The following is a 25,514-nucleotide window of genomic DNA, read 5'->3' as shown; positions in this document are numbered from 1 at the left end:
TCGTTGGAATTTGAACCAAAACTGCTATACGGCCTTTCTAGAAAATCGTGCCCAAAATTTGCCTTTCACTGTGTGCTAACTCAGCTGTACGGACTTGCTGAAACGTTGCCTTGGAATGTGTGCCAAGCTGCTGCCTCCTCCTCACTGTCTAGAAATCTCCCTTGCTCTCTTGCTCTCCTTCTCTCAATCTGCTCATGAAAGAATTAATGACCTTTTCCTCCTTTCCCTCCTTTAATCTAACCCTAAGTGACTTTTGTGGAATCCCTAAATCCAATGGCTGAGATAGATTGAGATCTAGGGCTGAGATTAAATGCTCATTTAAATCTCACTTTTTATTTTTTAATTCACCCCACTTTAATAAAGACCCACTTAGTCATTTATGTCCAAAGTCACTTTTCCTTTCTAATTTTACATTGACTTTATTAAAGTCACTTTAAAATTAGACTTTAGTAACTTTATCACTTAAAGTCACTTTTAAATTAGATTTGACTTTATAAAAATTATAAAGTCACTTTAGGAGAAAAATTAAATTCTTTTGGACACTTTTCCCTAGGCCAAAGATCAAAGCCTTAGGGAACCACTTGTCTTCCGGTACCAAATTTCAACACTCCCTCTTACCGAGGAAGGTGTTCCTCACCACACCCATCTTGTCTCTGAAGTAGACATGCTTGCCCCGTGGTAAGGCTTTGGTAAGAATATCTGCAACCTGCTCATCAGTGGGAATATACTCAAGCTTCACAACTCCCTTCTGAACATAGTCTCTGATGAAATGATATTTGATCCCGATATGCTTTGACCTGTCATGAAATATTGGATTCTCCGTGAGTTTAATGCAACTCTGATTATCATAGTAAATCACTGAAGGTCTCAACGGCTGACCAAATAACCAAACAACATCTTGCGAAGCTAGATGGCCTCACAACTAGCTAGACTGGCTGCCATATACTCTGCTTTCGCTGAACTCAATGCTATGACTGCTGCTTTCGGCTGAACCATGACACTACTGCTGAACCCAACCCAAAACAGCACCCTGAAGTGCTCTTCCTATCAGAAGCACAACCTGCCCAATCAGAATCAGTATAACCTACCAATCTCACTCCATCCCCCTGCCTGTAGTCCAGACCATAATCCACTGTCCCCTGCAAGTACTGCAAAATGTGTTTTGCAGCCAGCCAGGGAACCTTCCTAGGCTCACCAATAAACTGACTCATCGTGTTGACTGCAAAACAAATATCTGCTCTAGTGTTGACCAAATACATCAAGGAACCGATCAGCTGCCAGTACAATGTGGGATCCACCAACTCGGAATCCGAAGCATGAAGCTTCTTCCAGTTGGTGATCATCAGTGTCGACATGGGTTTACTATCCTCCATGTGGAATCTGCCAAGGATGTCCACAATATACTTCCCTTACCCCAGGAAGAAATGCCCCTCCTCCTGCCACACCTCCAAACCCAGAAAGTAATGCATCAAGCCAATGTCCTTCAACTCAAACTCCGCCGCAAGATCTCTCTTGCAGTGCTCTATGAGTCTCTCTGCACCTGTAATGACCAAGTCATCCACATATAGCACCAGAATGAGAGGCTCCTCACCTATCACAATATAGTAAAGGTTCGGATCTGCTTCAGTCTTTGTGAAACCCATCCCCTGCAAGTATGTATCTATCCTGGAGTACCAAGCTTTGGGAGCTTGCTTCAGGCCATAAAGGCCTTCTTCAGTCTGCACACATGGGACTCCTTCCCATGCACCTCAAAGCCCTATGGTTGCTCAATGTACACCTCCTCCTGTATGAAGCCATTGAGAAATGCAGTCTTCACATCCATCTGGTGGATCTTCCAACCCATCTCTGCTGCTATCGATATAATGGAGCGGATCGAAGTATATCGAGCCACGGGAGCGAAGGTCTCCTCATAACCAACTCCCTCTACCTGGGAGAACCCTCTAGCCACAAACCTCGCTTTGAATTTCTCAATGCTACCATCTGCAGCATGCTTTACCTTGTAAAGCCATCTGGAAGTAACCACGGATTTGCCCTCAGGCCTCGGCACCACCTCCCAAACATCATTCTTCATGATAGAAGAATACTCCTCCTGCATGGCCTCTCTCCAAACCCGCTGGCTAGCTGCCTCCTCATAGCTAGAAGGCTCAAAGTCAAGGATGCTGGTAGCCATTGCCATATAGCTACAAAACCTCTCAGGTGGTCTACTCTCTCTGACCGGCCTCTTAGGCTCAGCAACAGATGTGACATCTTTCAAGGTGTCCTGAAGCCACTTGGGCTTCCTCTTCCCTGAGCATACTTCTCCCATTGGAGAATGAAACTCCTCCTCCTCCTCATCATCAGGAGCCTGAACTCCTGACTGTCTGTCTACTGCCCTCCTGCCTGCGCTTGAACCTGTAGAAGCTGAGGTACCATGTGAACTGTCCATCAGTGGACTCCCTAGTGAACTTCTCTATGGACTGCTCTGCATGCTGCCCGGAGCACCACCCCTCTGGCTCGGCGAGCCACTGCTCACTGACGGACCTCACATCGTCATAGATGTACTTTCGGATCCTCCTGATCCCTGCCCACTAGATCCCTGCGATTGACTCAACTACTGCTGAGGGTCTGGCTAATCCAGATACTCTAACTCCCGTGACCTCCTAAAGGCCTTGTCCTCCTCGAACTTCACATCCCGCCTAATAACAACTTTCCTCTGTGCAGGAATGTAAATCCGAAAGGCCTTTGAGGTCTCACTGTAGCCCACAAAGATACCCTTCTCTGCAGTGGGCTCTAGTTTGGTCCTCTTCTCCTTGGGTATGTAAGAGTATGTAATGCACCCAAAGATACGAAGATGACCAATATCAGGCTTCTTCCAGAAAAAGCCTCCTCTGGAGTCATGTGCCTCAAGGCATGATGCAGACTCCTGTTTTGCAAATAAACAGCTGTGTTGCAGGCCTCTGCCCACAAGAACAATGGCAACCCCTGATCATGTAACATGGCTTTGGCAGCCCCTCCGATGGATCTGTTCTTCCTCTCCGCAACCCCATTCTACTGGGGGTTGTAAGGAAAAATGAATTCCCTCCTAATGCCTGCCTCCGCACAATAGTCAACAAACTCTCCAAGGGTGTACTCTCCCCCATTGTCCGACCTCAGGGACTTGATCTTCCGACCTGTTTGTGTCTCCATAAGAGCTTTAAACTCCTGAAACCGCTTGAAGACCTCACTCTTGGTCTTCAAGAAATAAATCCAGGTCCTCCTGGAGTGATCATCAATGAATAAAACATAGTACTCATATCCACTCAAGGAAACATGAGACATCTGACCGCTCACATCGGAATGAATCAAATCAAGTATCCCATTCGCTCTGCTGTCACTGCTGGGAAAAGGGGATTTGGCAAACTTGCCCATCGCACATCCTCTGCAAGTATCAAAGTGAACAGTACTGAAATCTGGCACACCTGTAGTGATCTCCCGCAAGGTCCTCAAGGCTCCATGATATATATGCCCCATCCTGCGGTGCCAAATCTCACACAGCTCAGAATTGCTAGCTCTGCTGTCGGTACTACTGCTCAATGCCAAAAGGGGCTGGAATGCAAACTTGTACACCTTTGCATGGCGTACACCTATCACTCTAGCTGAATCAGCTGGAGTGCCCCTGGGATACATCAACACCTGTCCTCCCCTGAATAGTGCCTCATATCCTCTGTCCTCCAAAGCTGAGACGGATTGAGGTTCTTCCACATCCCTGACACATAAAGAACATCTGACACCTTCAAGGGAGGTTTGGACTCCCTCTGAAATGTCAGTGTCCCCACACTGACTGCTCTAACAACTCTGTCATCATCGAGTACTACCTCTATATCAGTGCCACTCTCTGACATTGTTTTAAGAAACGCCCGTTTCGAAACCGAAACGGCCGGGTTGATCCGAGTCAGCCATGACACGGCCGAGTCATTCAATGACTCGGCCGAGTCATGGCTGACTCGGCCAACTCGGCCGTTTCCGTTATGACTCGGCCGAGTCACAAAAAAACGCCCAGCATCATGTCAAACTGCGATTTAATAAAATTTTAATGGATTTTTAAATTGTTTTTTGGTTGGTTTGGACTCCAAGCAGTTATAAATTTTCATGGTAATGTTAAATTCTTAAAGTAAAAGTGACATTCTCCTTAATCTTCATTTTCATCCTTTTAGTTAAATTTTTAACATTACCATGAAATGACTCAGGATGTTTGAGAGTGGTTTCGGCATCATTGGATTTCATATGGAGAAAGTAGAATTTTAGATTTCATTCAAAATCCAGCAGACTTATCAATTTTTCAGGGTTTCAGGATTGGAGGATTGCAATGTTTCCATTGAATTTTGTCATGTATTAGGGTATGGATTCTGGAACTCGTATTTAATCAAGAGCACCAATCCCTCTATCTACCTTGATGTTAGTGACATTGGTTGTCGAACTCCTCTGGGATTCGCTCCCAAACCAAGAGCTTCTCAGAATGTCGCTCTCGCTCCCCACTTTCGCTCCTACTCCCAAGTAACACTGAGCCAGATGATGTTGGCAACTCTAGCAGTAGCCAGTAGTACTGGTCACAGAGTTTTGTTGTAGAGGCCATTTATAGCCTCCTTGGTTATGTGTTTTTGTTTTGATCTCTATATCATCATCGTGTATGTATTGGACAATGTACTGGGTGCCATTTTGATATAATGGATATATTCATGAGCCTACTTTGATCATATGTTGTCTTCTATCTATATTCTAATGCTGTGTGTTTGGAAACATGAATGAAAATCTTTAAAATTATGTGTTTTTATAAAAAATAAATATTTAATGTATTTTTTACAAGGACCGAGTCATTGAAATCGAGCCGTCCGATTCGATACCGAGTCGGAGTCGGAGTCGGAGTCGGAGTTTTAAAACATTGCTCTCTGAAAGCTTTGAGAAGTACTCACGGACTCCTGTCATGTGACGTGAAGCCCCACTGTCCACATACTAGATACCCGAAGATGCTCCGCTAATAGAGGGAAAAGCATTCTACCTCTGAACCTGTGTGGCAGGTGATCTTGCACTAGAGGACTCACACGCAGTGAACCCAAACTCCCGGTCAAAACGATCTGCAAAGTCCTCAACCTCTGCTGAAGCTGCCAATCTCTGGTTCTTCCCCTTCTTCTTTTTCTTCTTCGGACACACAACTGCATAGTGTCCCATCTTTTGACAATTCCAACACTTCACCTTGGAATAGTCTTTCTGTGTGTTACCCTGTTTACCTTTACCTTTGCCTTTGCCCCCACCATTGCTTGTGGAAGCTTGCTTCTTCCCTTTGCCTTTCTTGCCTCCTGCCAACAGTGCTACATCCTCATCCTGCTCAACTGGCTTGTCTGCCCCAAGATGACCTTTCCTGATCTCTGTCTGAATGCAATCATCCCAAAACCTCTCCCATGTGGGAAGGGTCTCACTTGCACAAACCCCATCAGCAAAGTTCATCCATGAACGAGGGAGGCCATTCACTGCAATCCGCACCAACTCAGTGGGTAGAATGACCTCTCCAACTGCTTCCAACTCATCTCTCACATTAGTAATCTTTGTGAGATATCCAGCTGCACTATCATTACCCATCTTAATGGTCTTTAGCTTCTCCTTTAGGACCATTTTCCGGTTCTCATTGGTACTCTGGTAGAGATTGGACAATGCTGTCCACATCTCATGGGCATTTTTCTTTCCTCTCATATGAAGAATGCAATGGTCTTTGACTCCGTCTAGAATCAGTCTCTTACCCTTGTTGTTCTTTTTATTATAAGCAGCCAACTGAGTAGCATCAGTAGGCACAACAACAGGATTCTGTGTGGTATGCACCATAATGTCCCAGACTTCTGCGTCCTCAAAGATACTTTGCATTTTCTCCTTCCAAACGCTGTAATTGGTATGCCCATCCAACCTATCCTCCACCCTCAATTCCAATGACATCCTGCTGTCCTAAAACTGAAAAATAGCACTACTGTAGTAAAGATAAAACTACTGTCTGTGAAAAATCAGCTTGCTGGAATTTTCTGAGTGAAAAATCAGCAGGCTGTAGTTTTCCTCCTTGCTGCCCCAAACTGCACTTCAGCACTCAAGCTCTGATACCATGTAGAAATTTCTCATTTCCCAGCCCGGTTTTCAGTTTCACCTTATTTATCCAAAATAGTTAAGTGCCCTTTCCCATATCCATACATTCAACAACTGGAAAATAAATTTTGCTGAAAACACAAATTCTGGAAATATTACAAAATGCTGAAAATGCAGAAATAAATATCAGCACATACAAACAACCATTCAACACATTTAAACACAGTGATTTTTGGTCAAGGTGACCTTGGAAAAACCCCCTACAACTCTTGGGGAAAACCAGTTCGAAAGCTCTTTCTTATTTCTGGAAAATGCTTTTTACAGCGAGAGAAATATTCAGCAAAAAATCAGAAAGCAAACTTTTACAACTTATCTCGTTTTCCGTGCCTCACAGCTAACTGGGAAAAAAACTTACAAACATCAAAACAAAACAGTAATAAATGCTGTACGGCTTCCTTGATTTTTGTGCCCAAATTTCAGCCTTAAATGCTGCTGTACGGACTGCCTAGAAAAGCGTGCAAGCTGCCATAAATGCTGCTGTACGATTTTCCTCGATTTCTGTGCAGAAAAACAACAGTACAACTATACGGATTTCTGCCTAGAAAAGCGTGCCAAGGTACAACCACTTGCTGTACGGCCTCCCTTGAAAAACGTGCCAGCAAACTTTAGATTTTCTGCTCCTCGATTTCTGTGCTAACTTGCTGTATGGCCTCCTTGGAATCTGAATCAAAACTGCTGTACGACCTTTCTAGAAAATCGTGCCCAAAATATGCCTTTCACTATGTGCTAACTCAGCTGTACGGACTTGCTGAAACCCTGCCTTGGAATGTGTGCCGAGCAACTGCCTCCTTCTCCTCACTGTCCAGAAATCTCCCTTGCTCTCTTGCTCTCCTTCTCTCAATCTGCTCATGAAAGAATTATTGACCTTTTCTTCCTTTCCCTCCTTTAATCTAACCCTAAGTGACTTTTGGGGAATCCCTAAATCCAATGGCTGAAATAGATTGAGATCTAGGGCTGAGATTAAATGCTCATTTAAATCTCACTTTCTATTTTTTAATTCACCCCACTTTAATAAAGACCCACTTAGTCATTTATGTCCAAAGTCACTTTTCCTTTCTAATTTTACATTGACTTTATTAAAGTCACTTTAAAATTAGACTTTAGTAACTTTATCACTTAAAGTCACTTTTAAATTAGATTTGACTTTATAAAAATTATAAAGTCACTTTAGGAGAAAAATTAAATTCTTTTGGACACTTTTCCCTAGGCCAAAGATCAAAGCCTTAGGGAACCACCTGTCCTCCTGTACCAAATTTCAACAATCTACAAGATCAAATATGTTGCAAACGAGAGTGTGGAGAAATACAAAGCCAGGTTTGTGGCTGAGGGGTATGCTCAGAAGGAAGGAATAGACTGCGAAGAGACCTTCGCCCCAGTAGCCATGTATACATCTATTAGAACTGTGATATCTCTTGCAGCACAGATGGGGTGGGAGATTCATCAGATGGATGTCAAGACGACATTCTTGAACAGGGTAATAGAAGAGGAAGTATACATTGAACAACCTGAAGGCTTTGAGACACATGAGAAGAAATCTCATGTATGTAGATTGAAGAAAGCCTTGTATGGGCTCAAACAGGGACCTAGAGCTTGGTATGGTTGAATTGATGGCTACTTGCAAAAGATGGGATTCGTTAAGAGTGATGCAGATCCCAGTCTCTACCAGCTGGTTGTAGAGAATGAGCCTCTAGTCTTAGTATTATACGTGGATGATTTTTTCCTGATAGGATCATCCAGGCTCATCAAGGATTGCAAGAAGAATCTAGCCACAGAATTTGACATGAAGGATTTGGGACAGATGCACTATTTCCTGGGGTTGGAAGTTTGGCAGCAGAAGGGTGAGATCTTCCTTGGACAAGGGAGATATGCTACAGAAATTCTGAAGAGATTCAGGATGTAGGACTGTAGGCGTATGGCAACTCCAATGATCACCAACTGGAAGAAGATTGAAGCATCAAAAGACAAAGATGTTGATCCCACCTTGTACAGGCATCTCATAGGATCCTTGATGTGTCTGGTCAATACCAGGCCAAACATTTGGTACGCTGTCAATACCCTTAGTCAGTTCATGGTAGAACCTAAGAGGGCGCATTGGGCAGTAGCCAAACATGTTCTCAAGTATATACAAGGAACAATCGAGCATGGACTATTGTACACCAAAGGCAATGACATTAGGCTGTGTGGGTTCATTGACGTAGATTGGGATTGGAAGTTTAGTAGACTAGAAAAGTACCACTCGGTACTGTTTCAACATTGGATCAGGGATGACTTCTTGGTGCAGTAGGAAACAAAAATCAGTAGCTCTAAGCTTAGCTAAAGCAGAATATAGGGCGCTAGCACAGCTTCGTGCGAAGCCATGTGGCTCAGAAAGTTGCTTGTGAACCTATTCAATAGAATGATGAATGCGACTAGGATCATGTGTGATAATCAGAGTTGCATCAAACTCTCTGAGAATCCAGTGTTTCATGATCGATCAAAGAACATTGATATCAGGCGTCACTTTGTCAAAGACTGTGTCCAAAGAGGAGCTGTACAGTTGAGCTACACTCCTAGCAGACATTCTCACCAAGGCCCTAGGAAGAACGAAGTTCGTTTATTTCAGGGAGAAGATGGGGATGGTAAAGAATCCATTTCAGTAATAGAAATGGATAAGTATCAGAAGTTGCAGTGCAACAGTTAGCAGTGGTAATGTTATGGGCAGCATGGGCAACATGTTGAGAGGGAGCTGCAGTACAGATGTAGCAGTGGCAGTGGCAGGGCAGTGGCTGTTGGGCAGTAGGCCAAGCATCAACACAGGTACCGGTGTGGAAGGATCATTGTGATGTTCAGTGGTGGAACATTACTAGAGCACCTTCCTTGCTAAGAGGGAGTGTTGACTTGTGGTAGCATGGGATGTGCTCTAGCCATGAAAATTGGTGGAGAGGCTAAAGCACATGAGATCTCCAAGACCCAAAAATCGTTTTGAGAAATTCCATCCGGATGAGGAGTTATTAAAATACTTAATATTTTTAATGGGTTCCTAAGTCTAAAATTACGAAAATAAAAATATTAATGGGTATTAATAAAGATAAGGATGAGAAGCTTGTAAGAGATGAGGATCAAGTCTGTTTTAATCTTAGCCGTTGATTAGGGACTTAATCTCAACTGTTGATTCATCAATAGGAAAAGTATAAGAGAAGACTTGAGGGTCATTTGGAGACACACCAACAAATACTCAATATCTCAAGGAAAATCAATTCTCAAAGAGAAAGAGATCGATTTTAGAGGGAGAGTTGCAGGGTGGAGGAAGAGGGGGATTAGCAGCAGTCTGGGGAGCTCAGAAGAGTGACGCAGGGACTCTGAGAGACAGCGCAAATCAATGAGGCGCAGGGATGACACAGAGAGGGACTAGAGTTGTGCAGAGCCACGCAGAGTGACGCAGGGTTGACGCAGAAGAGAAAGGAAACTCTCCAGGGTGTCATAAAGTCTCGGTGAAAAGTTTCAAGTGTTTTCTCCCAGTGTCGATGTAATTTTTTTTTGTAAAAGCGATTGCTGTTGAAGATCAATAAAATCCCTCCTCTGCTGCACCGGTTTTCCCGCATTGGGTTTTTCTGGTGACAATTGTCCAAAAATAACTGTGTTGATGTGATTGATTCTTGTGCATATGTTTATTTCTGTATAATGATGTGATATCTGCAGTAGAATTTATTTTAATATTTACTGAAGAGATTTCTTAAATAACTTATTGGGATAATAAGTAGGTGAAATAAATCAGTCGCTGCAGTAATAGAATTTCTGTTTAGAAATTTTCACAGAAAAGATTATAATCAAACATAAAAAATAAAGTTAAATATGCATAGAGGGAATCAACAAAGTAATGAAAGAAATAAGGAATACTTATCTTTTTGTGAAAAGGTGGAAGCTCCCTCTTGATCTTGCATTAATCTAGCATTGTGAGGGATTTCTTCAACTTATCAAAACAACTCAAGAACTTTCTAACAAAACATATTAGATGTATAAACCCTAGAAATAAAAAAGAAAGATTAATCATAGAGTGAAACATAAGAGAAACTTTACAAGACCTAAAAACAATAACCTATACTATAAACAAAAAGGATATACAAGGGATAATGTCCCTAAAGACTTAATAGAATAAGTCTTTGACTTCAAAGTCCTCAGTTTGGTCTTCTTTGGTGGGGCTTCATCAACTATAGCTCGGTCTCTTTCTCTCTTCTTAATCTTTGGATTTCCAGGACTTGGTTCTTATAGTGTCCTATCTAATGATAACATCCTCATTATCCATCTCCATATGAGTCAGAGTGCCCGAGGATCTAACTTGATTGCCAAGTCTTTATTCATCATACTCTTCATAATATCATCATATTTTATTAAGGACCTACAACATTTACTGACATCTTTGGATTTTCAGGACTTGGTTCTTATAGTGTCCTATGATCTATCTAATGATAGCATCTTCATGATCCATCTCCATATGAGTAAGAGTGCCCAGGGATCTAACTTGATTATCAAGTCTTTATTCATCATACTCTTCATAAGATCATCATATTTTATTAAGTACCTGCAACATTTACTGACAAGTACCACTAAGCAAAATATATGAGTATGAAAGCATGAAGACAATTTCATTAATTTTATGGAATCTTTAGAGAGGAAGGTTCCAAGGGTTTCTAGATTCAAACCTTAAGTTTCATGATGTTACCTTTCGAAACATCAACTCTAGGGTTTGAATCTCGAATCCAGTTCTACTCTCACTAGGGATTGCTATTTCTTCCTAGACTACCTACACACCCTGGAGACCAAGAGCTTGGCTTTCTATGAGGGAACAAAATATAATGGGCTCAAGGTTTTTGAATAAGGATCTCTAATTTAATATCCATCTAGGGTTTATAATCCTAGATACTCAAAAATCTTCAAATATAAGACAAACTCTAGACTTAAAAGCATAAAGCAAAACCCTAATGCGTATTTATATTATATACCTTTAAACAAAAACTTAACAGATGAACATGTTATGTTATACGTACCTTGTAGTAGCCTTACTTACCCTTTCTTGAAAGGGACTGCTTCCCAAGTTATACTTCCTTCAGTGCTGCCTTCAAGATATTCTTCATAGGATCTTTGATTTTGAAATTCCTGGAAATAATGGGAAATGATGTCTAAAGAGTGCTTCATGGCACCTACACTTTCTTCATCCTACTAGCCCAGGTCTGCGGTCTTTCAAGACTTCCTTCCTTCATTCAACATTTCAAGAGTCCAAAACTTCTTCTTCTTTTTCCTTAAATCCTTTCTTGAACCCTTACTAAGTGATCTTCAAGCTGCCTTTTTCTTCTTCTACTTCACCTTAGCTCTGATACCATGTTGGAAAATCAGAAAGGTAGAAATATTTTCTTATCTTGATAATTACTTGTGATTTCTTAGCAATCTTATTAAATTCTGTTATGTCTTCTTTTATCTTCTTATCATCAAGCAATTACCAAAGCATAAATGCATGAAGATAAAAACAACGAGGACACAAGATATAGGCTCTCAGCCAGGGAAAATTCCCTCTTCTAGGGGAAAGCCCAAAAATTCTCTTCTCTTCTTTTAGAACCAAATCAAATGAGACAACCAAGACCCTTGACCAAGACAAAGACCTCCTCCAATCCACCAAGTCAGCCTCCCAAGATAGTCCTTCCAATCAGCTTCTTCAATACTGCATCGATACTACTTCAATAGTGCATCAACCAAAATTGCGACCCTTCTGCTTCAGAATTTCGGCCTTACTGTAGTCATGCAACTTCGGCCCTTTCCTGCAAGTTAGAAACTCGCACGTGTGACAGAAAAAGAGAGAATTTGGCTTCCTTTTGCTAGATAAGTGTCTCCTTCGCTATGATTATCCTTCTTCTTCTAGGTACTTCACACTTCTTTTCTTCCTCTTGCAACTGCAGATCGAACTTGATGAGAGAGAGATAAAATGAGGTCGAGTAGCACTTCTATATATAGCCTTTTGTGTGGTCAGATTCACTTGATGAGGCCGACTTGACTGGAGGGCAGGCCGATTTGGTGGAGGCATAAAATACATTTTTGACTCAAAAATAAATTTCTTCTTTGATATAATGAGCCCAAGAAGGGTCTAGGACAAGATGACATGGACAATGACTTGTGACATGAAACCCATGCTTATAAATAATATTTTTTTACAATAAATTTTCTTTTCTTTCTTTTGACAAATATATTACATCATGACTCACATACAATTACGAAGACCGATACTAGTTACATTTTTCAATACTATCTTCTAGTTTCATTGCCCCATTCTTAGGTCATTTGTGGACATTAATAAAATGATTTTATCTTATCTTGTTCACAGACACTGGTTTATATCGTTGCCTGTTTTACCATTAAATGATTGTTCTACATTAAATGTATGTTGTTTTTCTATGCAACAGGAACTGCTAATGTTTATTTAACTTGCAATGCTACAATGTTAGATATAATATGTGCTGTGATTGTCTTTTGTGATCTTGACTGACTGATGGTGCAAAGTTATTTGTGTTAATGACAGACTTGGAAGATTTGAAGACCTTTGCCAAAGAGCAACATGCTGAAGAAGCTAATGATATGTGCCATTGGGATATTACCTTTTGGAGTGAGCGGCTTCGCGAGGCTAAGTACGACATAAATGAGGTTAATCCTGTTTTCTTACTATCAACTTTGAAGTATAATCTTTTTCCTGTTGTTGGATTCAGTGTGCATGACTCTTTTTGTGTTTCCAGTGACACACTGAATTTTTGCATTAGGAATTTGATATTTGTAAAGTATTGGTTTTCTTAGTTCTAGTAGTGGCCAATTGTATATTATACATATACTGATGTCTTAGTTGGCAGAGGATTTTTTTAATCATGTTAACATTTTCTACTAATAAACAAAGAATACGATGAGACAGAAGTTTCGTTCATACTTATCTGGAGTGCCATTAGTTGACATGGCCTTTCAACTTACTGCCATATTGGGGACTTATGAGGGACAGCTGTGGGAATGGTTGAAATTTGGTGATAAGCACAAGGTGAAGCTAAAAAAGAAAACTCTTAAGTTATTATTTTTACCAGCTGGCAACAAAGAGAATTGAGCAAATGATGGTCAGAAGACAATGGGTCTCATTGGAAGTATCCTATTCCTTGAAAGGAGGATTGAACATTTCATAGAAAAAGGTTGAGAGCAGGAGTTTTCTCTGCCCAAACTGAAGAAGTATTGTGGACAAGAGAGAAGTGGAATTCATGGTAGAGAAAATGAAATATTTCTCTATTGCAGAAATAAGTATTATGAGGGGAATTACACTGATCTGAGGGTGAATTCTTTGTTAAAAAACTACTCAACGGTCTGACTGGAAAAACAATTGGTGCTGTTATGCCTTACAGAAAAATGCTACATAACAGGGATAACAACAGTTGGTGCCCTGAGAACTGGAAAAAACACTATGTTAAACTATTTTTCTGGTACATGGGGATGTGGACCCAATACATGTGGAGTATGCCCGTTAAAATTTCAATGTACGGCAGGTTATGGTGGGAATACAGAACATATGGGACACTGCCCGTAGATATCAAATATATTTAATTAATGTTTGATTAAACTTTCAAAATTTAATCTGAACATTCTCCTGAATAATGAAAACCATGAAGCAGTGATATTATTACATCACAAGTCAAGGGAGATATTTGGAAAATCATCTACAATTGTGAGCTTTTAGGTCAAAAGGAATTCCCAACAACAAATGGGGGCCCAACACTAGCAAAAAATGAATATCAAATGGTGGAAATATGTTGATTTAGGGTTGGAATGGATTTTACTTTTTAGTAGAATGTAGAGGGTATATAAATCAATTAGGAGAGGGTGAGAGGGCTTTAAGTTTTTTTTTGTAATTATATTTTTAATATTTTTAGCATGGGGAGAACCCGTACGTAGGGTATGCCAAAAAATCCTCTATTCAGTGGGTTAAATCTAGAAGAGTCCAAAACTTTTACTCAGGTGTGGGTATATGTACCTGCGTAACACGAGGGAAACATGAGTGGAAGCTTAAGCCCTGTTGGGCACTTGGAAAGGGATACATTTGCATGGTGTTGCATTCTTAGGATGCAACAAGAGGATGCTGGGTTTTATATGGTTACATACACAATAACGCAAAGACATATTTGGATCCAAGTTTTACAAATTGACCTCGAACTCAATTGAATTTGTCGTTTTGATGCTTGAGGATATTGAATCAGCCTTCATACTAGGCAAAGGAGTGAACCAGTTCAAACCAATAGAGTCCGTACCTACTCGGTTGATTTTGTACCCACTTATTCTCCTATAGCCCACAATGTTGCTTGGTTTCTAATAAAATTAAACCTAAGCTAGAGTTTCTAGTGATGTATACCCTAAAATCACATTATGTATAGATCCACCCCTTTATTTGCATCACACCTCTCTCATTGAGAATTTGTGAACATTTGGATTTTTTGAAGCATTGTTGACGAGTTGTGATTTAGAATGAGCTTGGAGCTTGTTTGGCAATCCTTGTGGGTTGCTGGGAGGCTAAAATCCATCTACATGCTTGGATGCGTTCTGAAATGAACAAGAGCTTATGTATTTTATGTTTATTACAAGTTATTGATCAGATTCTTGTGCTCATTAATCACATTCAAAAGTATGTTTAATTTGCAACTATTTTATTTTTGAATGGATTCACACAGAGAAGATAAATTGTTTGGGAAATAAATGGTTAAATGATATTGTCTTTGTGTGGTATAACATCCGATAGGTGCAACTAGTTATTGAACGAAAGTCTTGGTACATATCCTTTTGTGTTGGATGATATTGATCCAACCTTTTAATGGGTAAAGATGTTTCACTTGAAAGAGTTTGATGATGATATTGATGACTTAGGGTGAGTTGGTTTGGATCTAGATCCATTAGTAGTAGTAGCTCTAGGGATTGGCATTAGCCGTGCTTCTACTATTACTACTACTGTAGTTCTAAGGATGCCATCTCTAGTAGTGGAGACAAGTTTGATGATTGATTATGTAGATCAATGATATGTAGTAAGCTAGTAGTTTCTAGCATGTTGTTTTTTGGACTCTAGAGGCCATTTAGAGCCTCATTGATTATTCATTTTTTTGGATATGTATCATAGTTGGGGCCATCTTGATATTTTTACCCTTGCATGGTATATGCAAGAGAAAACTTTGCATAAATTCTCTCTAATGGTTTGGAATCTTTAAAATATATATTTTCATTAAAATTTTAACATTTTATATATTTTTGGTAAACAGAGTTGTAAAAATTAAACTAGTTGAATTCTGGTACGAGTCCCAGACAAGGCTGCTTGGAAGCGGGAACTGGGAGTGGGGAGCGACAATTTTCAGAAGCTTCTGGGTCAGGAGTGATTTTTATATATTATATATTTTGATGCATATATGTCAACAAAAGCATGTGGAATGATGAATTAGTTATAAAAAGCATAAAAACATGGATTAAACCATATAACATCAATCACCTACTAGTTATAATCTTCATCAACCACAGGTCCACAAGTTACAACATCTCGATTCTCATCAATCCTAAAGTTTCAAAATTCAATATATAACATTTGCCATCACTAAAGTTGTACTTGTAACCATACCAAATTATAACAAAGAATATCAAAGTTAAACATGAAATGAAATGTTCAACTTTCACAAAGCGTCATATTCATAATTTATTACCAATGAGTTATAATTGCCAAGTTCATACTTCAAACTTAAATTGTCATATATTGTATACAAAAAATACCATAATAAATATGAAAGAGTCAATAGTTATAAAAAGTACTTGAAACTTGTAAAGACAAGTAAATCTACTATCTACTAAAATTTCTTCTTGCCACAAGAAATTTCAAATTTCTTTTCTTGTGGTCTATTAGCAATGGGAGTCTCCTCCCGCATAGTCGGACAAACATGTCTAGAACCAGAAGGCACATGACCTCCATGTCAGGCTGCAGATGGAGGTGGCGACAAAGATGGTGCAACTTGAGCACTTCTAGTGGAAGATGGGGGTGACATGGCTTTTGATGCTGTTGTTGTTGCTTCATCCTCATCGTTCAAAAGTTCTGCTTCTAGTTGTTCTAAATGTAAAGCTCCATCCTCCAAATTTTGCTCCTCCAAGTTGTTGTCCCAAGTGATATATGCTCTTGCTCTATCAAATTGAACCTGCTCACTATAATGTGTCGACAACCTCAAGTTGTAGTACACATAAACCAAGCTTTCTGCCCGGTTTTCATTTAGGAAGTTTCTTTTCACATTGTGGATGAAGCTATAGGTGCTCCAACACCTCTCTGGAGAAGAAGTATTAAGTTTTAACCACCTGTGAAAGCACTCTAATTGCCAATTTTGCCAAAGGTCCCCCAGCGCCATATAAGTTCCACTATTCAACAGGATCCATTCTATCTCTATCATCAATTGCATGCAAAGAACCAAACACTCCAGTTTGACTGAAGTATTTGCTTAATTCTCCACGCAGTCTAGCACACTCCTCCTGTCAAGCACTAGCTTGTCTAATGCTAACATATACCCATTTTGTACCTCTGGATCTGTATGGGGTTTTCTCCTAACCCCACCCCCAGGTGCAGGTTTGGCCAACCAAGATGGAGAGTAGTATTTTGGTGCAAGGACATACGCCAAGGCATGGAGTGGAACATTAAGATTATCCCACCTTTTGACCATATGTTTGTGAATATGATCATACAAGATGGGATCTTTCAACTGAACAATATCTTTGATTTGCCCTAGCATGCTATCCATCTGCTCATACACCTCTCCAATCACTGGCACATCTGTATCTATAAAACGAATCATGTTATAAATGGGCTTGGTGAATTGCAAAACATTCTTCATACTTGCCCAAAACTGACCATCAAGAACAATGTCCTTCACCTCTTGAGAATCTTCCCTGAAAGATGTGGTAACTGGTTGCAACCGTCTCATTTAATATTTGCCAGGATTCACTTGATGCGATGCCAGCCAATGCTCCTCATACCTTCAAAAAGCGCTTGAAGGTGAGGTAATAGCTAAGAAATTTAGTCTTTGCAATCTTCAATAGCTCCAACCTTGCGTGACTACGGAAAAGACCATGGGTATTGCTGTGATTGGTAATAAATCTTAACATTTTCTTGCCTTTCATATACAGTGAACCAATCCTTTATCTTAGCAGTGATAAAGTGAATATTATTGTGCAACTTGAAACAAACAATCACTCTGATTGAGGCTATGTAATTGATTCTCATATCTTTTGGACTAAGATGACTATCTGAGTTATACTGTCATCTAATTGCATTCTGCTAATCTGCAATTGCATTTGCATATTTATGATATTGCTTTGCTGGTTTCTTCAAGAATTCTGCAAAAGGCATACCTGTATGTCATGAACTCTAAACAATGATGTTACACTGTGCTGCACTGGCGACTTCACTTCACAAACAATTGTCCTTCTTAATTTGGAAGAACTAGACCCAATTACTTTATTGAAGGGTAGGTTTCTTATGATGCTTAAATTTAAATTTTAATCCTGCCTTGCAGCACCCATGCATCGCTACAATTCCACGTACAGCTCCATAGATTGAATTTCTACCAATGACATGGGTACCTTGTCGAATGCCTGTCTAACATATTGGTTGAGGACCCATATCTTCAGGTAGCTTGTCTTGAGTTCTTTGTATCTCCTCCACTGGTTTGTGCACCTTGCCAAATGAGTGTGTGAACCTTGATTCACTGAAAAATGCAAGACATTGCATTTAGAACCTTCAAAGTTGATTGTAGTTGATTATGGACAAGATTATTTTAGTCAGGAGGCAAATCATGGCAAAACGTTATTGCCATTATTTGCCTTCTGACTAAAATTTGTCTTTAAGACCATCGTAGTTACATAAACTGCATAAGCATTGCATTTCAGCAGGCAATTAATGGAAATCATGTTTGCCTGTCTAACATATTGGTTAAGGACCCTTATCTGCAGGTAGTTGCTCTTAGTTCTTTGTAGCTCCTCCATTGGTTTGTGCAGAGTTTGTGAACCTTAAGTCATTGCAAAATGCAAGACATTGCATTTCGAATCTTGATTATAATTTATTATGGACTAGAGCTGACTGAAATTTGTCTCAAAGTCTATGGTATTTACATAAACTGCATAAGAATTGCAGTTCATCAGGGAAATAATGGCAATTATGGTTTTTAATATCAAAGAGGGTGTTGACCATCATAGCTTAGTCTTTATTGCCTAATGCTTTGAAATGGTACTCTTTTTCTTCTAATTTTGAAAATGATTTCATGATATTGGAAAAAATTATGACATCGTTTTGGAGTTATAAATTTATGTACACAAGAACTTACTATATTTCTTTTTTCATTTCAAGAATATTTCCAAAAAAATGAGAATTTTTAAGCTGTTTCAGATGGAAGCCTTGGATGGAGTCTTCATAGCTTTAACTTATTGTTATAAACTGTATTTTGCAGGAAGAGTTGCGACCATTTTTCTCATTGCCAAAAGTAATGGAAAGCCTTTTCACCCTTGCAAAAATGCTTTTTGAAATTGATATTGAATCAGCGGATGGTCTCGCTCCAGTAAGAGCAATGTTTTGCAGTGACTTGAAAAATCATTTTTATTATGCAATAAGATGTTTTGGTTTGTATTCTGTAGGATTATGTTCTGGTATCTTTACATTTCCTGACTTTGTTCCACAGGTGTGGGACAAGGATGTAAGATTTTATGCAGTAAAAGACTCATCTGGAAGTCCAGTTGCGTATTTCTATTTTGATCCATACTCAAGGCCCTCAGAGAAGCGAGGTGGTGCATGGATGGATGAAGTTTTTGGCCGAAGTCGTGTGCTTGCGCAGGATGGTACTTCAGTCCGGCTACCCATAGCACACATGGTTTGCAACCAGACACCACCGGTTGGAGATAAACCAAGCTTAATGACTTTCCGTGAGGTAAAGTGTGGAGAAGCAACAGTTGCTTTTACCTGGTTTGCCCTTTCATATATTTTATGTCATTGTTAATTGTTGTTAGATTTTGTAAAAATAACAGACTTAGATTAATTGAAAACTTTGTATTACAGTTTAAGCCAGCATGAATTGTGCCATCCATATTCCTTACGTATAGAACATTCTGTCCTAGTATAAAACCTGCCAAATTGAAGCAGCTATATACCATATTTACTATGCTCATATGAATCATTGTAATATAATTGATTTAACTGTAGAATAATGAGAGAAAAAGGAACGGACATCTAGTATTGAGTTATCACAGCAAATATGGCCCATGTCTGTAGACCATTCCAACAAGTAAGGCCTAGTCAAAACAACCGCCAACATCTAAACTAGCTGTACAATTCATTAGGCCTTTTGAATTGTATGGAAGGATCTAGACCTTGTTAATTTATTCTTAGGGCTATATTGTTCTTTGCTTTGATAATTGCATTTCTTCATTAACACATTACATTCACCCCATAACATCATAACATTATTCAGATTTACATCATTAGTCAACAGCATATGCAATTATATAGAAAGAGCAATATCATCATCATCAATGCAGCGGAATGTAAAGGAACAATAGAAGCAAATCATTCACACATAGAGACACCAGGGTTGGTCAGAGACCAAGGCAAAACCCACTTTGGGGAAAACCCTTGAAATTCTTCTTCTTAATATATCGTCATCAAATGATTCAGCAAAAGAGAGTACGATGATCCATGGCTTCATCCATACAACTATTCAACAAAAACAACTACACAATATCCATGAAATGAACCCAACAATGCTTGTACTCAAATTCTTGATACTAAAGCCTGTAATGAACTGTCATTGTCTGCAGTCAACTGCCGAACACTGCGGTCACTGAGTGAAATGTTCGGACAACTAAAATTCCATCATTTAGGTTCCAGTTGCATGGAGGAGGAGTCATGCGTGCGAATGGGAAGCTTCTAGTCGCTCTCTGGAGCCTACAGGCGAGCGACTATAGTCTGTAATTGAATTGTTGAAACACTAACTCCCAATCGCATGGATGGAGAGTTGTCCGTGTGACCGGAAGGCTCCAGTTGCATAAATGAGCTTCTGTGCGAGCGACTGTGGTTGACTTCTTCCTGTGTTGTGCCAACGACTAAGGTCCAAAACCGTAAAATTGAGATGCGAGCTTCGGATCCTACAATTTCACCTTAGAGCGAACCCATTCCTTCGCAGACCTGACTCAGACCCGTGCGAGCCAAAACCAAGATAGAGAATAGAAGAATGTCTCACGATGATATCCAAATGAGGTAGAGGTCTGCTAAAATTGGCAACTTGGGCCAAACTCCATGTGGGTCATCTTATTTATGGCAGCTGATATTTTTCTTGGACTCCTCTCATCGAGAGGTGTAGGATTGATCTAAAGATCATCCGATTTTGATAAGTATTCATGGAGTTATGAATTTATTTGCGTTATAAGACAATTCGTCAAGATCAACTAGCAACCAAATAACCCACACATGTGTTCAACATTTAAGTATAAAAGGAGGTGACATGATAGTCATTTCTACACACTTCACTCTTGATTTCTCTCCACTTGTTGTGGGTTTTAGTGGCAAGAGAAATCTAGAGAGGAAGCCCTAAACTCATGAAAAAAGGAGGCTAATCTAGTTGCCCTAACCACAGTCCTAGAGAGAAGACCACTGCTTCTCCACGCTGCACTAATGGAGATCAAACCACTATTATGGAAGGGACCTACACGTTGACCAAAAGGAGATGTCCTTATCTTTAACGCAGTTATGGAAGAAGTGTTAACACAACTATGGATGAGGCTAAACAAGCTACCATAGCCGCAGTCTTGAAGCCTACCTAGTCGCAATCCTAAAGGATACCTAGCCGCAATCAAGGAGGGTTACTATGATGCCCTAGCCACAGGTCACTTCAAGTGACCGAATTGATGGATGGAGGACCAAGGATCTAGGGCAGAGAAGGCAGGCTGCTAGGACGAGTAGAGGGAAGCTAAACGCTGGAATTTGAGTGGCTGTTTGGGCACGTTGAGGAGGCTGAAAGCTACAGCAAGCTAGGCCGTAGGCCATAGCAAGCTGTTGGAGTTATTTCATGGTTGCATTGAGAGGATAACGTGGCATGGGAGGAGCCTCTTCAAGGCTGGCCGCAACACTAGAAGGCTAGTCTTGCTGTGTGTTGGGTTAAGGGCAGTGGCACATACCCTAACCAGAAGTGCAGTCACAACGATGCTAACAATTGGGACAACAACAATGGCATGCTAACAATTGGGACAACAACAATGGCATGCTAACAAATGGGACAACAACATGACATGGTGCAACAATAGCCAATTGGGACAACAGTACGGTAAGCAAGGTACAACAAGCACATGGTGGCAAGCATGGTGTTGCAAGCACATTGGGCAAGGTGCAGTAAGAACATGGTGGCAAGCATGATGCTGCAAGCACATGGGACAACAGTGTGGCAACATGGTGCAACAATGGCACATGGGACAACAATGGTACATGATGCAATACAGTGAGGTACAATATGAGGCAGCACTGGTGAGTGCAACAAGATGATAAGGTACAACAAGATGTTGCAGTAAAGGAAGGTGCAACAGTATGATGTGTGCAACATGGTAATGAGGTCCAACATAGTGATGATGGGTGCAACATGGTGCAACACGGTGAGCGACAGCATGACGTCGAGGGGAAGCACAAGGATAGGTGCAGCAAGGCGATGGAGTCACCTTGGAGAATCAGTTGAAGCAACATGTCTTCAACTAAGTTCAACTACCTCATGTATCATCTTCTTAGAGATGATCTATGCTCTTATTTAGATAAGTCAAAGTGTTGACTTCTGTTGTAAATGTACTATCTCTCTCTCTCTCTCTCTCTCTCTTTGCTAAACTATTGAAGAACATATAAGAAGAATTGATCAAGTGTTCCCCACATTGGGGTTTGTCCCTGGCTAGCGCCACATCTTGTGTCCTCTTGTCTTGGCTTGTCTTCTATGATCTATGTTTATGTTCTATCTGCAATTTACTTTAATGTTGATATGATTGCTAATCTGGAAAAGATATTGAGCTAACTGTGAAAATTGAAATAAATTGCTCTAAGCATAGAACATACCTAAAATTAACAAGGTCACTTGTATTTATAGCCTTCCAAGGGTGTCCACTTTGCTTTAAGGCCGACCTTATCAAATATGCACATGTAGGCTTTTCTTCATGAGTACACATTCGCTTATCCGATTTTAGTGATCTCTAGGTCGATTTTGGTCTTCTCGAAAAGAGGAATTCAATGCAATCATCATCTCCATCAGAGGCGTTGTCCAAAGTGGAATTTGACCGCAATTGCATATTTTAATAGACTTATGTCATGTGACTGGATGACATAGGACATAAAGGACCCAAAAGTACATGTTTTAGACAATAGATATGGTGACCGTAGAAACAGGACATGGAGAACACGATTTTATATAAATATTGAAAAAATTACGAATTGCACATACAAAAGTAAAATATGGACAAAGATTCAAATTTTGTTAAAAACTAGAACGTTGACATGATACAAATTCAATCATACAACTAATTACTAAATAGTACTACATGAATGATGATTAAATGACAACCTTACAAGAAATTAGAACCATAAAGTTATAAATTACAGTTTTCTCATTTTGTCATAAAGATGTATTACATATATAATGTATCATTGGTAGTGTAGGTGGGAATGCCAATAGAAAATTCAAAATAGGGTAGCTACTAGAACTATAGATGGAATAATCTCATTGCTCGTGATCATTAGTAGTCGTCTTGCATATCAGAATCATCAAAATCAACATCACTGCCACTGCTTTCTTCTCCATCCTTCTCCTTCTCTTCTATATCCAGTCCAATCTATTCATCCACTGGTGTGGAGGATGACCCCTCAAAAGGGTCAGCATCATCAAATGTGACTGTCTCTAGCACCAGATCATTAAAATCCAAGTTGGCAAATGCTAACTCTGTTGGAAATTTTGAGAGGGGGGTGAATCAATATTTCTTTCCAATTAGTTAATTTTAATCTTCAGAGCATTAAGTTCACATTAATCAACAATAGATAACAAAAACAATAAACAACACCCTTCAACAATGTGCAGTAATAAAGGCAGTACATGAGATTTACGTGGAAATCCAATTCGGGAGAATACCACATAATGCTTTTTATATTTAATTCAGTACATCAGTTTAGTACAACTGCACAAGGAAGCCCCAAACTCCCTGAATATAAATATGGAGCTAACAAATGGGACAACAACAATGACATGGTGTAGCAATAGCCAATTGGGACAACAGTACGGTAAGAAAGGTACATGAAGCACATGGTGGCAAGCATGGTGTTGCAAGCACATTGGGCAAGGTGTAGTAAGCACATGGTGGCAAGCATGATGCTGCAAGTACATGGGACAGCAGTATGGTAACATGGTACAACATGCCACATGAGACAACAGTGTGGCAACATGGCGCAACAATGGCACATGGGACAACAATGGTACATGATGCAGTACAGTGAGGTATAGTATGAGGCAACATTGGTGAATATAGCAAGATGATAAGGTACAACAAGATGTTGCAGTACAAGAAGGTGCAACAGTATGATGTTTGCAACATGGTAATGAGGTCCAACATAGTGATGATGGGTGCAACATGGTGCAACACGGTGAGGGGCAGTATGATGTTGAGGGGCAGCACAACGATAGGTGCAGCAAGGCGATGGAGTCATCTTGGAGAATCAGTTGAAGCAGCATGTCTTCAACTGAGTTCGGCTACCCCATGTATCATCTTCTTAGAGATGATCTATGCTCTTATTTAGATAAGTCAAGGTGTTGACTTCTGTTGTAAATGTACTATCTCTCTCTCTCTGCTGAACTATTGAAGAACATATAAGAAGAATTGATCAAGGGTCTCCCCACATTGGGGTTTGCCCTTGGCTAGCGCCACATCTTGTGTCCTCTTGTCTTGGCTTGTCTTCTGCGATCTATGTTTATGTTCTATTTTGAATTTACTTTAATGCTGATGTGATTGCTAATCTGGAAAAGATATTGATTTAATTGTGAAAATTGAAATAAATTGCTCTAAGCATAGAACATACCTAAAATTAACATGGTATCAGAGCTGAGGTGAAGACAAAGCCCAAGTAAGAGTAAAAGAGCAATCACCGAAGGCGGTGGGAAAGGATAAAAGGATCAATGGATTCCTCATCTCTCTTCAAATTCACCAAGGGTGAAGTCGAAGCAGAGAATATTATCAGAATGGCACAATGAAAGCTTCTGATGGCCTACTTAAAGATCACTTCAATGGGAAGTCCAGGGCTAAGGGTGGAAGGAAAGGCAGATGCCTTGTTTGTAATAAGTTCAGCCATTATGCTGAGGAGTGTCCGGATGGTAGGGACACATCACTTGATGATGATAACAATCATTCTAGGGACATCTTCAATGATCAAAGGAATGCAGGTCATCAAGGAAATGACCGACTCTTTAAAGAAGGCAAGGAACCCCAGGTATGAAGAATCAAATGTTGTTTCTGATAAGATAAAGAAGTGTTATCTTGTATTGGCCCTCTCCATCAAACTCTTTGGGAATTTGGCTTACTGATTGTAGTGCTTCAAGCGACTTCATCGGATAGAAGGGTGCTCTCTCTAATTTGGTGGAGATGGAAAAAATCGTGGGATTATACTTGGATTCAATGCCACCTATCCTAGAAAGGGTGTAGGGAATGTTGCCCCTTAACTGAATGAGGGTAACTCGATTCATTTACAAGAATCTCTTTATGTTCCTGATTGCAAGAAGAACCTGGAAGTCAAAGGTTTCAGGGTGGCATTCATCGATGGAAAGGTATGTGTTTGAAAATGAATTTTTCAAAGATGCTTTTGAGTTGAGGGTTGGCAATTTGTATCAAGTTGCAGGATGGTCCATTAGGGACCATGTCAGTTGACACATCTCATTTATAGTACCGGAGGTCTACTTTGTGTCCCTACCCGAAGTGAGTCAGATGATGACAAAGATGCCTTAATTCAAGAAGAGCATGAAGGTACATGTTTGAGACGTACCGAAGGAAAATCTTACAAGGGGACCATTCCCCTCATATAACAGGTCGATAGTTTGGAACAACTCGAGGAGTTTGAGATTGATGATCGGGAATCTCATGTATGTAGGTGGAAGAAAGCCCTCGACTTGAAGCAAAACACCTTGGGCTTAGTATGAGAGGATTGATAGCTGTTTGATGAAGCTGAGATTCTCTAGGAGTGAAGCCGATCCCCATTGCTTGAAGGTTGTGGATGATAGACCTCTCATATCGACACCTTCTGAGGACTAACTCTTTCTGACAGG

At 40.1% G+C, this 25,514-nt stretch overlaps 1 protein-coding gene across 1 annotated transcript in view; it reads left to right on the top strand.

Moving 5' to 3' along the window:
• Positions 1-25,514, top strand: part of LOC149258308 (putative cytosolic oligopeptidase A) — a 324,987-nt gene that overhangs the window by 117,031 nt on the left and 182,442 nt on the right. The window contains exons 8-10 of the mRNA XM_089415126.1: positions 12,686-12,807; positions 18,645-18,752; positions 18,873-19,118. Coding sequence (XP_089271252.1) covers positions 12,686-12,807; positions 18,645-18,752; positions 18,873-19,118 — 476 coding nt within the window. The remainder of the gene's footprint in view (positions 1-12,685; positions 12,808-18,644; positions 18,753-18,872; positions 19,119-25,514) is intronic.

Source organism: Pinus tabuliformis, chromosome 6 (genome assembly GCF_031772625.1).
Source record: "Pinus tabuliformis cultivar Carrire ecotype Pingquan chromosome 6, CPIR1, whole genome shotgun sequence".
In the NCBI taxonomy this organism is placed as follows: Eukaryota; Viridiplantae; Streptophyta; class Pinopsida; order Pinales; family Pinaceae; genus Pinus; species Pinus tabuliformis.
Note: the sequence above shows the minus strand (reverse complement) of the source record. Positions and strands in the feature narration are given on the sequence as shown.